The sequence below is a fragment of the Phasianus colchicus genome, chromosome Z (genome assembly GCF_987193195.1).
Source record: "Phasianus colchicus chromosome Z, bPhaCol1.hap1.1, whole genome shotgun sequence".
In the NCBI taxonomy this organism is placed as follows: Eukaryota; Metazoa; Chordata; class Aves; order Galliformes; family Phasianidae; genus Phasianus; species Phasianus colchicus.
The window spans coordinates 46,371,711-46,384,179 of NC_143476.1; the positions used below are offsets into that span (position 1 = coordinate 46,371,711).

The window sequence follows — 12,469 nt, forward strand, 5'->3', positions numbered from 1 at the left end:
TCCCTGCCTGCCTCGCGTCAGCTGTAGCACAGGCCCGTCGCTCCCAGTGAGGGTCCCAGAGCACAGCCCGCTCCGTCTGTGGGGGCCCCAGCGTCTGACCCCACTGGGAGGTAGATCCCACACCCGGTCCCTAGACGTGCCCCTGTCTCGCCTGCCCCTTGGATAAGGCAACCTGCCTTCACGTAAACAGAGCAGACGCTGCTCAAAGCTGCTGCTCTGCTGGGCTAGCCTGTAGGCTGCTGGCTCAGACGCCCGGCAGTGCCAACGCACTGTCAGTGTTGACTTTGTTTGCCCCTCTTTAGACGCCCGTTTCTGGGACCTGTGTCGGTATGGCCCTGAGAAGGATGCACGAGGCCCTTCCCCTCCCTGGTGCCTGTCTCCAGGCTGGGCGTCCGCTGAGCTTCTGTGCAGCTGGAGGCCACCGAGTTCCAAAGGTTCCCTGTGTTAACGCTGCTGGTCTCTCTCTCCCCCCAGGGATCTCCGCCGGGATTCTCTCCTTCATATCCGTCAGAGGCGGGGATCGTCACTACTTCTTCATCTGCAGCCAGGCCCTGGATGAAGTTATCGAGGCCCAAAACCTTTCGGCTGCCTATGAAATTGTGCTGTCACAGACCTGCTGGGAGCTGTGTGAGCAGCAAAGAATCAGGGTCAAGTCTATTGCTGGCAGTCGGGCCATGAAGGTGGGTGAATGGTGTGGCCTCGAGCCCTTTGGAAGACCCGCACCTGGGTGGGGAGGCGGCTGAGAGGCTGAACGTGACTACTGCCCTAACCATAAGCGTAGGCAGAGAGCTGAAGCTGTTGGCCTTGCACCTCAGCTGAAAGTCCAGGGAGGTGGGCTTGCCCTTCTCTGGGAAGAGAGAGTGGAGGGGCAGGCCGAGTGCCCTGGGGCTTCCAGGGAGGCCAGTGGCATTCCTTTCCTCCTGTGTGTCTTCAGGTTGTGGGAATGAGTCACTTAGCTCACGAAGACTACCAATATGCTGTAGACCAGCTGAACTTATACAGAGGGGACTGGCATTTGGAAGGGATGGGTGAGTTGCTTGTCCTGTGACTGGCTGGAAAGGTGGCTCCTGCCTGCTTCAGACAGGAGCGGGAGCAAGTGCAGGAGAACCTTTCCTTTGCTGTGTGCAGCTTCCCAAGCCCCTGCATCCTACCGTGCCAGTGACGGCCTGCGTTTCCTTTCCCTAGGCCTCCGAAGACCGGTTCTTATGAGCTCTGGTAATCCTGAAGTGGAAGCGAGGCTGGAGAAGCACATATCAACAGCTGTTCTCCAGAAGGTACGGCCACTACTGCTGGCGGCTGCGTGTAGGGAGGGCAGGAGATGGTGTGGAGCTCTCGGGAGAACAGGCAGCCAAAAGAAAGTGCAGTCTGAGGCGGGAGCCTGAGGAAAAGAGATGCCAGGGCTGCTGGGGCCAGACGTGCCCGGAAGCTGTCCGTTTGTGCTGCTCCTCTGAGAGACAGGGGTGGTGGGAGGCGGCCTTGCCTGTCTTCTGCATGGCTGTTGTTTTGGAGGTTGCACAGGCATGGGGGAGGGAGCAAGGGGGACAAGATCCCGCTCAGGTGCCTAAGGATGGCAAAGAGCCTCCCCTTGTGCCCGCACGTGTCACAGGACAGAGTGTTGCCAGAGTAGCTTTGTGCCAGGACTCGGTACCTGGGAGGACTTTGCCATCCTCCAGTAGTACCTGGCGTTGCCAGCACGCCTGCTGTCCCTTGGTGTCTGTTGTGGGCCCAGAGAAGCCCCGGGAGAGCAGGCTGGCAAAGCTGTTGTGCTCTTCTCTTGCAGCTTTATCAGGACGTGCCACTGGAGCTGTGCTCTGAGCTACGGCCGGTCACCAGCCTTTTTGTCCAGCTGCAGTTTGCTGACAAGATCAGCACAGTGGAGCTCAGCAGCAGCCTCAGTGATAGCAGCAGTATGATTTCAGAAATCATCAACCCTCACAAGGGTGAAATCAACAAAACTCTTCTGTTTGACAAAGTGAGTGCATGATAGCCATCCTATCCCCGGGATGCTCTGTCTGTTTGGCAGCAGGGGAATGAGAAGCAGCTCTGCCTGCTGCTGGGATCTGTGGTTGTGGGCTGACCTGAAGTTCCACTGGTCTCCCTGGTGCCTGTGGCAGAATGCATCAGCTGCTGGCCACCAGTATTGTAAAGCACGGCGTACTGCACCTCTTCTTTGCAGGGCTGCACCTTCCTCTGCGTGTTTGGATTTCCTGGAGAAAAGTTGGCCTGTGAGAGCACCCACGCCTTGGAATGTGCTATGCAGATCCTCCACAAGGCCTCCACGGAGCTGAGAAAACTCCAGTGAGTGCATGTGATGGGGTGTGTGTGCTGCCTGGGATGGCACGAGGGACTGATGAGCAAGAGACATGCCCCCTGGCTTGTCCTGCTTTGCCCCTGGCTGGAAGGAGGCAGCATCTCAGAGGTGGCAGGTTAGCCCACGGCAGCCAGGCACAGCCCCCAAGTGCTGCCTGCCAGTCACTGTGCTGGAGCGAGCCCTCACCAGGGCACAGAGCTCCTCAGTGCCAGAGGCAGGCTCTTCTGGGCAATGGGGCCAGGAACAAGGCCTGAGCCCAGTCCCTCCAGTGACCTCCAGTCACTGCCACTGTGGGTGGTGTGCAGGCAGCACTTGCTTGCCTCCTTGCTAAGGAGAAGAGTCTGTGACCTGACGCAGGTTGCAGCCATCAGGCCTCGGGGGAAGGGTCCAAATGGTTTTGCATGTGCCCTACCTACATCCCTTGCCACCGGGGCGTTTTGCACCCCAAGCTCTCTAAGTCCTCACGACCCGTGCTGGATTGTGTGATCCCGGTGCCGAGGAGGGGAGAGGTGGGAAGGGATGGAACAGGGCGAGTGGGACTGCAGCAGGGCTGCTGCTGAATGCACATCACTCTTTCTGTGTGCCAGGCGAGCTTCTGTCGGGGTCAGCAGCGGGATGACGTTCTGCGGCCTCACTGGCCATCCCGAGAGGTTTGAACACACAGGTAAGGCTCCTTTGTCTTAGGAATGTGAGGCTGGCATGGGTCTGCTTCAGCACGTTGGTCTGGACAAGGCGGATGGGCTGAGGCAAGGACACACTGCAGCCCGTTGGGGCCTTGAGGCAGGAGGATGGGCTCAGAGACGTGCGGTTCCCTTTGGGTTCGCTTACCCGGCAGTTGGGTTGGCTTGTGCCTGGGAGGGGAGGTTGCCCTTGGCCTTGAAGGTTTCCCAACTGCGCTGACGTATGCTTTCTCTGTGGCAGTCCTTGGCTTTAAGGTGAATTTAGCCGCCCGCATGATGATGGCCTACCCAGGGATGGTGTCCTGTGACGCAGAGACGTATGCAGCCTCTCGCCTGCCCAGCTACTGCTTCAAAGAGTTGCCAAAGAGAGACATGAAAGGTGTTACCGATCCCGTCACCATCTATCAATACCTGGGGATCACTGAGCAGTAAGTGTTCTCTGAGCTGTGCAAGCGAGGGGAGAGGGGCCTCAAGGGTGCAACCTTGGCCAACAGAGAGGAGTTCTGCAGCGAGACCAGGCTGGTCTCCCACAGACCTCCCTTGCCTGTGGCTGAGAAGATCGGAGGCCCTAGTGTGGGTCTGCTTTCTGCTTCTCTGCCCTTGTGTTTCTTGCTGCTAAGAGAGTGGAAGTGATGGCACTGGGATGGGGAAGGCTAGCCTGTCTTTGGAGGCACAGGCTAGCCTTGTGGGCTTTGTCCGAGCAGCTTTCCTCTGAGCTTGCACTGTTGTACTTTGTTCCACCACGTGTAAGACTAAGCCAGCGGTCATTCTGCTGCATGGGGTGGGGTTTTTTCCCCATCTGCTTCCCAGCAGGAAGCTTTGGGTCAGTCGTGTTCCACTGGGGAAAGGTGGGCTGCTGGCATGCTCTGCCTCCTCCTGCCTTCCTGCTCAGTCCTCTGCTGTTCCTCTGGGCCCAGCTTTGACCTCCTCATTGGAGGGCCTTTTGAACATGAATGCTACTGTCTCTTGGAAACCACTACAAGACTTGAGCCAAAGGTGCCAGCAGCTTGGGCATCCCAAGCCAGTAAGAGACACAGGTCCTCCTTTCCAAGAGGCTTGTTTTGCTTGTCCAGGCTAGCAAAGCAGTCAGCCAGCCAGCCAGCATCGTAGCCTGGCTTCTTTCCTCATCTTGGATTTCTTTGGTTGTTGCCTCCGGCAAGGGACTTTTGTTAGCTTCGGCTGTCCTGCCGTGGCTGCTGGATTTCTTTATGCTTGAGACTTGTCCTAGTGTGTCACCTTGAGCGTTGGCCAGGGGAACGTGCTCTGGGTAACATGCTGCTCGAGAGGGGGGTCTCCACCCTTCCACAGCAGGCTCTGCATGCAGCGGTTTCTGACTAAGTAAGTGACTTTTGTTTTCTCCCCCTTCTAGCCAATATGACATGGGCCTTGCCAAGGAGAGGTCACGCTATGGTCCCCTGCTGGGTAGGTGAAGAACTCATGTGAAGCCCAGTTGCTTCCCTTTGCCCAGTGCCAGGGGCTGTGCTGTGTGCTGCCCTGACACGCAGCTGAGCCCCACGCAGCCGCTTCCTCGCTCCCTCCCTGTCTGCTGCGGGGTAGGGGAGAGAACTGGAGGGGCTCCCCGCTTTTCAGCACGCTGCAGCAGCTGATTCTCTTGTGGGTCTGCACAGGTCGGGAGGCGGAGATCGAAATCTTTGACTGCTGCTTGGAGGCCTATGATGTTTTGGAAGAACCACACACCGTGGCATTCGTGGGCATTCCAGGCTCTGGAAAGAGCCACTTACTTGCCAAGCTGGCTGTTTTAGACCGGGCTGCTAAGCACAGGTAAGCACTTTGGAGCTGTCGCTTTGGCACCCCTCCCCTGCCCATCCCCTGGTGTTTGTGGAACACTGCAGTTCGGGTGCCAGCCCTTGCGCTGCAGCCTCCCAAAAAAGCCTACTGCAAACCTTCCCAAGCAGCACCCGCTTTCTCGGAGAGTCCAAGCTGGCTTTGAGAGCCACTGCTTTTCTCCTTTGTCCCTGGGCCAAGCACAAAGAGGTGGAAAGAGCTTCAGCTGTGGAGCTGAGAGGAAGCAAGGTGGCCCGTCTCAGAAGCACTGCTTGCCCTCTGTTTTCCAGAAGGAGCACTGGGGCAGAAGAGCCCTGCTGCAGGCCGGACGGCAGACGTAGACCTGCCGCCTGCTGAGGCCTTCCTTCTTTACCCAATGAGGGCCTCTGCATGGCATGCAGTGTGTGACCTGGGCTGGGGCTGTGGAGGTGCAGGGGCCGCGGTCAGCCCCCCCAGTGATTGGCCTGCAGCCGCCCCTCGGGACTCTTTCTTGTACGATGAGGGGAAAGCTTGGTCCTCTCCAGGAAGCACTTGGAGATGTGTGGCTGAAGAGTCCCACTTTCCTCTGCAGAAAGAACAAGGCGGCTCAACCACTGAGCACTGCTGTCTGGGCAAGCTTGCGCTACCAGGAGGCAATTCTGGATCTCAGTGTCTTCTGCTTTTGCACCGCAGGGTCATCACTGTGGAACTGACAGAGGACAATGTGAAGCAGCCCTTCTCTGGCATCTGTCTGCTCGTGGCCAGGGCGCTGGGTCTCCAGGACGCTAAAACTTCCAGTGAGAGGCAGCGCGCTCTGCAGACCATATTCCAAGACACAATAGAAGAGAGCAGCTATTGCCTGCTAAACAGTGTTTTCTCAGTTAAGGTGAGAGTGAGAGGCCGTCTTGCTTGGATGCTCTGCTGGGAGTGGCTCAGCTCAGTGCTGTCTGATTCCTGTGCCCCTGTGCATGGGGTGCTCCTGTGCCATGCACGTGCCTCCCCCTCTCCCCCCCCCCCGTGTTTTGTTCAGCACCCTGGAAATGCCATTGAAGGGGGGCTGGTGCTGGCCACATGCAAAAGCAGAGGCATTTTGCTCTGCAGTCTTGCTCTGGGAGATAGGTGTGCCCAGACCTGCAGCAATGTTCCTCTCTGTCTTTCCTGGACAGTTTCCCATCACGGACAAAGTTTCCAAGATGTGTTCCACTGAACGGGCCAGTGCGTTCCACCTGACTTGTACGCAAATGCTACAGAAGGTGAGCAGGTCTCCTTCCCCCGGCCTCACAGGAGGCAAACAATCGTGCCGGGTGCAGGCTCCACGCTGGAGCTGCCTGAGGGGACGATTTGCCTGGGTCACAGCCCTCCAGAAACTCTGCCCGGCAAAGTTCTCTCCTTCTGCCGTGAAACTGATGTTAGAGGAGACTTTACAGTCTCGCACAACAAAGTTGGTAAACTCCTGGAGAGGGAGGTGGCTGAGGAGAGGCTTCTGAATATCCCCTTGTCGTGAGAGCGAGAAAGGCTATGTGTCCTCCCTGGAAGACGCTCAAGAATCCACTGGATTCCACTCAGAACCACCTGTTTTTTAGGTGCTTGGAGGGAAATTTGGCATATTTTTCATCGACAACGCCCACTTCCTCGACCCTGTGTCCTGGTCTATCATGTGGCCAATGCTCCAAAGTGTCATGGTCTTCATGGTCATGAGCTTAGCTCCAGTCAAGGACAGAACAGAGAGCATTTTCAAAGCTGCCGCTGACAGAACAACATCCGAGAGAACCACTTGCGTTCGTCTGGAAGGGCTGAAAGCTTCAGCTGTGGTGCAGAAAGCCTGCCAGGACCTTGGAGTGAGCAGCATCCCCAGGGAGCTAGCAAGGTAAGCCCAAGTCTGGGGAGCTCTTCCGTAGGGGTTGCACTTACGCTGACCACAGCTGGGAATCACCCTGTTAAAAAGGAGTTGATGGGTCTTTCCTTAAGCCTGGCCATAGCAGGTGTGAGCTAAGAATGGGCAACTGCCACGAGCAGCAGAGTCTGGATGGTGTCAGCCCTTCGCTGTTGCCGTGGTTTGCTGTTCTGTGCTTTGGGCATTGTCCATCAGCCTTTCCTGATGGATTCCCAGGAACGCTGTACATCTGGGAGGGGCCAGACACACAAGCCCCTTCCAGAAGCCAGGTTTCTCCATGTTGAAGAGGCTGGTCAGCCTGCGAGGTCTGAGTGACTCACCACCCATCCAAACTGTGCTGCACCTTACTTCCTTGGTGTTGCTTGTGCTCCTGCCCAGGTTCCTGATCCAGAGAAGCTCTGGCATCCCATCTTACTGTGAGGAACTGCTGCGCTACCTGCAATGCAACAACATGCTCTTGTTGCACACCAGGAGGCCAGATGAAGGGCAGGACAACTGGCAGAACTTGATTGGTAAGCACCCTTTGTTGCCAATCCGCTGTTCGCTGTGGCGCATCCTCTCCTGCACAGCCGTGCCCTGTGTCTCCCCAGTAACTCTGGGCAGAGGCTGACCCTGCAGCAGGGCAGAACTTGCCATGGCAGAGGTGTGGGCTGCTGCACACCTTGCTGCTCCCGTGACAACCATCAGCTCAGCTCCTGTGAGAGCAAAGCCCATCTGGGGGAGTGGGAAACTGCTTCAAAACCTCAAGTCCTCACAAGGGCCTTGGGAACTGAAGAGCACGGTGGGAATGCCACTGCAAGAGCAATGCCAAGCAGAGCACCATTGCTTAGGGGCAGCCTGCACGGGCTTTGCCTTCTGGAGCATCAGTGGCAACTTCCCTGACTCTGGAGGTAGTGCTGTTGAAGGCAGCATCACCACCGCATTCTGTTGCGCAACATTCATTCTCCATCTGAGAAGCCCAGAAGTTTTGACTGAAGGGCATTTGGTCTGAAGCTGGTGTGAAGACAGAAGAGAGCTGGGGGGGCAGTGCAAATGAAAGCTTGCAGTGGGAATCAACTGGCATGCCCTGCTTGCTGGCCCTGTTCTGTGTAGGCCAGGCAATGCGCCTGACCATGACAGGTACGACTTGTAGCACCTTATTCATGTTTCCCCTGCTCTTCCCATCTTCTGCAGCCAAGGCATCACCCGCTGTCACAGCTGCCTCGAGCTCGGGTACCGGGAATGACAGCGAAAGGATCTGTACCCTCAGACCAGATGTGAGCCTGGAGAACCCCATGCTGCCAGTGGCCTTGAAAGGTGAGGAGCGGAGCGGCTCCTGTCCGGTTTGTGGCTGTGCCCCAGCTTCCTTTCCTGGGGTGCAGGTAAGGGAGAGGCTGGGCACCTGCGTGCTGCAGGGCTGCCCTCTCAGCCTCGGGGCTCTGCCAGGAAGGTGACTGCAGCCCAAGCAGGAAGAGTCCTGCGCTCTTACGGGCTGTGGTTTTCCCCTGTGGGCAATAGACCAGCTTTGAGCCGAACAGTGAGCTGCACATCATGGGTGGGGGAACTCCGAGTCCAGCTCTGGGCTGGCGAGAATGTTCTGTGCTCCTGTGTGCACTGCTGGGCATGAACCCAGAGCAGATCAAGTAGGTCGCACGGTGGGACACACATACCTGCTGGGTCGTGCCCTCTGCATCATTGTCTGAGTGTCTCTGCTTCCCCTGACTCCCGTGGCCTGTGACTGTGAGAGGAGCAGAGCCATCTTGACGATACTGACCCTGGGCTCTGGTTGCCCAGCAGGTTCCATCCTGCAGAAAGGAGGCCAAAGTCTTTCCCATTTCCTCTGGAGAAACTGTCCGGCTTCTCCAACCTCAGCTCAGGGACAGGCAAGACAGAGACGTGTTGCTTCTTCTTGACAGAGATTATGCTGGCTGAGCTGGATCGGATCAGTCTGAAGAAGCAGATGATTCTGAAGTTTGCAGCCATCATAGGGCCAGTGTTTACCACCCAGCAGCTGGCTCACATTGTTCCCAGTAGCAAAATGCATGAGATTAATTCACTGCTGGACATGCTGGTGGAGGACAACATCCTGAAGCGACTGGAGAACATCGAGAAGCCAGAAGACAAGCGAGGTGCTACAAAGAGGCTGCCCACCTCTGGGCAGTCAGGAAGCGGTAAGTGATGGCTGCAGCATGGGCCCAGGAGCACTGTGACTCCACAGGGCCTTGCTCACCTAGCTTCATGCAGAGGGAAGTTCTCACTGGCTGTTGCAAGAGCCTCTGCCACTGTGCTTGTGGGCAGAGCACAGGCCGGGCTCAGGCAGCAGCAGCACACGCCAAAGTGTTGCCTTTGTCCCAGCTGGGGCAGCCTTGAGGTCTGGCCCCAGCTTTGTCTGAGGCCAGCACTCCTTGCCTTGCAGGGGTGGAGAGGTCCTCTGTGAGCAGGGAGACCATGCAGCGGCAGTCTGAAATCCTGGCCTTCTGCAACCCACTGCTGTGGGAGGCAACGTATGAGCTGTGGCCCACAAGGCAGAAGATAAACATTCACCGTGAGTGTGCCGCCTTCCTGGAGAGGCACGCACACAAATGCCAGAGGTGCCATGGAGGGGACTTTGTGGCCTTCCACCGCTTTGGCATCTCCAGCCCCCAGGAGCAGAGGAGCTGCCAGGGCTCTGCTGAGAAGGACAACTGGAGCAGCTGGGAGGCCTTGGTAGTTGCTGGAGAACACCTGCGGAGGGCTAGGACCCTCCCTGCAGAGGGGATTCTGGCAGAGGGCAAGCAGACAACACTGCAGGCCAAGGACAGTGGCCAGTGGTCCTGCCAGTGTGAAGCCATCGCCGAAGCGGTGCTTGTGCCCCTGGCTCGCCACTACGCGGCAGTGAGCAGTGATTCCCAAGCCTTCTACTACCTGCTGGAATCTGCAGCTGCCTACCTGCACGTCTCCAACAGCTCCATGGTGAGTTACCCTGCTTGCCAGCACGAGCTGCATTAGCATGGAGGAGGGCTGAGGGCTTCCTCTCCCTTGCTCTGAGCCCACAGGATTGTGTTAGGGCAGGCATGACCGAGAGGAACACGGGCCCTGCTACAGCAGATGCTGCAGGAGGCAACAGGGAAGGATGGGGCTGGCCAGGGGCTCTGCACCAATGCTCACCTGCTGTTTGTGTTGCTTGTTTGAAGGCCATCATGAAGCTGAACGAAGCAGAGGTCCTGAGGAGCTCCCTAGAGAAAAAAGGGTATGCCATCGACCGCTTTGAGGAGGCCACTTTCTTCAGCCTCAAAGGAGAGGTAAAGAAGCAGGAAAAAGCGGAAGGGTGTCCGGAGGCATGCAGCCAGATGCTTTCCCTGCTGGAAGGGAATATTCCTGCCACAGCCTGTCCCCTGTCCATTTCTGCAGAGTCTGCAGGACTTGGGCAAGTCCTCTACATCTGCATGCCTCCCTCTTCCTGTGCAGGTCTGCAGCAACATGGGATGTGTGAAGCTGGCCAGGAAAATGAGCAGGCAGGCGCTAAGCCTGCTGGAAAAGCAGTTCCCACAGACCCGTGCCGGGGCCTTTGTCAAGTCTCTGTGGGAAAGGTTGCAGCGGGCTCCTCAGGCCACAGGCAGAGCGTCCTCCCTTCCACAGGAGGCTCGGTAAGCAGCAGAAGGGACAACACGGGAGAGGAAGAGCCATTTTGTACCTGATCCCACGCATCCAGGCCCAGGCCTGCCCAGGTTTCAGCCCATTGCCAAGCCTTAACAGGACTGAGGCGTTCAGGTGTGATGTGTGGGTAGAGCCACGGATGGTGCAGCCTCACGCTGTCTCCTGTGCGCAGCATGGGAGAAGAATGCACACCTTTGGGTAAAAAGCAGCTTGTGCTGAGGGATGCACCTCTGGAGCCACAGTGCCAGCAGCACTTCTTCCTTTGCCCCCTTCATCCCGGCTGCCCTCCTGGCATCAGCTCCCTTCCTCCAGCAGTGTAGCCGTCCAGCCCTGCCACCCCGCTTTCCCTTGCCCTGTCTGACTCAGTGCTCCACAGCCATGCCTCTGGGCCCAACGGTTTCTCTTGTGTGGCAGGAGGAAGAAGCAAGCCAGGCTGCTTCAGCAGAGCAGGTGCCTCTCCTTGCTCGAGGACCTCTACAGCCAGGAGAGCACATCTGCTGGACGGAGGTTCTCCCGCCTGGCAGCACTCATGAAGGCTAACACGAACAGGAAGATGCACTCCTACCAGGCAGCAGACTGGACAACATTGGACAACTCTTGAATTAAGGAAAACAAGTGAAGTTAAAAGCTGTGTGCCTTCATGGGGTGCTGGATCGGCAGCTACAGATCTGACCTTGCCAATCCAGCTTTTGGCTGCCGATAACAGATGCTTTACTACAGACTTGGACAGTTAGTGCACACAGCGGGCCTCCTGTTTCTCCAAGTAACATCTACCAAGTAACAACTACCCAATGTCTGCAATGGAGTGCAAGACAGCTGGCTAGGGCAGAAGAACACACATTAACAAGGAAGCAACAGATTGGAGGAAGAAGTCGTAGCCAGTAAGACAACCAGCCAAAGCCAGCCAAGTGTCCTCCAACCGGACCCACGTCAAAGAGCACACAGTGAGGAAGACATCAGCCTCCATCAAAAAGACCACCAAACAACCACTGAGAGCTACGACGCGTCTGCAAACTCTCACACTGGACAACAGCTCTCCTTTACCTACTCTATCTTAATAAAATGTTTGCTTCCTTATGTTCGTTATGTCCATTCTTGAGATCTGGAAAATGTAAAAACATCTAATTTTCATGTGCTTTCTAGAAAAAATATGTCTTTCTAAACACAGGTTTTGTCACTCAGGAAAAGCCAAGCTATGAGTGGGTTTGCCTTTCAGAATAGAAAAGCATCCTCTGAAATTCATTTAAATACATCTCTGGGATTTTGCCAGTGAGATAGCATTTGAGCTCACACTACAGAGAAGCAAGAGTGATGAAGAGTAGCCACGCTTATACCTGGGGTCTGTCTTTGATCAGTGGAATTGCCCTCTATGTTAGGAAGTGGATAGATTGTGAAGAGCTGTGTCCGAGTAACAGCCATGACCAGGTTGAGAGCTTATGGGTGAAAATCAGGGATCAATCCAGTAAGGGGCATCTGCATCTAGTGGTTGGGGTCTGCTGCAGGCCACCTGATCAGGGGGAGCCTGTTGACGAGGCCTTCTTGCTTCAGCTGCAGGAGGTGTCATGCTCGTGGGCTCCTGTCCTGATTGGGGATTTCAGCTACCTGGATATCTTCTGGCATAGCGGCATGGAGGGTGGCAGACAATGCAGGAGATTCCTGGAGTCTGTCGAGGATGACTTCCTTGTCCAGGTACTAGACAGACCGAGCCGAGGTGAAGCCTTACTGCACCTGGTGCTCGCCAGAGTAAAGGAGAGCATTAGAGAGGTTAAGACTGCAGGCAGCCTGAACTGTAATGACCATGCCCTGGTGGAGTTTGTGATCTGGAGGAATGCAGGCCTGGCAAAAAGTAGAATCAGGGCCCTGAGCTTCAGGAGGGCAAACTTCTGGCTGATCGAGGAACTGCTGGGCGGGATCTCCTGGGAAAGCATCCTTGAGGGCATGGGCACAGAACAGAGCTGGCCGCTCTGTCAGGACACCTTTCTGAGAGCACAAGAGCTCTCAATCCCCGAACAGAAGAAACGGAGCAGAGGAGGTGGCTGACCGACATGGCTGAGCAAGTACCTGCAGCTTAAGCTGAGGGAAAAGAGGGAAACGTACCGTACAGAAAGTGGAAGCAGGGTTGTGTAGCCTGGAAAGAATATAGGGACATTGTCCGCATGTGTAGAAATGAGATTAAGAAAGCCAAGGCACAGGTAGAGCTGAACT

At 56.4% G+C, this 12,469-nt stretch overlaps 1 protein-coding gene across 2 annotated transcripts; it reads left to right on the forward strand.

The window, feature by feature from the left end:
• The first annotated feature begins 320 nt into the window (after positions 1-320).
• On the forward strand, positions 321-11,341 carry LOC149912941 (adenylate cyclase type 10-like). Of its 2 annotated transcripts, XM_090131787.1 has the most exons (19): positions 321-680; positions 935-1,028; positions 1,186-1,274; positions 1,781-1,972; positions 2,177-2,298; positions 2,899-2,975; positions 3,233-3,419; positions 4,361-4,413; positions 4,620-4,773; positions 5,449-5,641; positions 5,922-6,008; positions 6,339-6,622; positions 7,028-7,161; positions 7,823-7,945; positions 8,545-8,799; positions 9,045-9,580; positions 9,802-9,909; positions 10,076-10,254; positions 10,679-11,341. In XM_090131787.1, exons 1-19 carry the CDS (start codon positions 330-332, stop codon positions 10,863-10,865), a joined length of 3,405 nt encoding a protein of 1,134 aa, XP_089987913.1. In that variant the 5' UTR covers positions 321-329; the 3' UTR covers positions 10,866-11,341. The 2 variants fall into 2 exon arrangements, with proteins under 2 accessions (XP_089987913.1, XP_089987914.1); XM_090131788.1 differs by lacking the exon at positions 935-1,028 and having other exon boundaries at positions 593-680.
• The last annotated feature ends 1,128 nt before the right edge of the window (positions 11,342-12,469 follow it).

Coding starts and splice junctions, on each gene's coding strand:
- LOC149912941 (XM_090131787.1), top strand. CDS start 330: ATGGCCCTGAGAAGGATGCACGAGGCCCTTCCCCTCCCTGGTGCCTGT. Junction 1,029..1,185: donor CTGGCATTTGGAAGGGATGG/GTGAGTTGCTTG, acceptor TCCTTTCCCTAG/GCCTCCGAAGACCGGTTCTT. Junction 7,162..7,822: donor CAACTGGCAGAACTTGATTG/GTAAGCACCCTT, acceptor CATCTTCTGCAG/CCAAGGCATCACCCGCTGTC.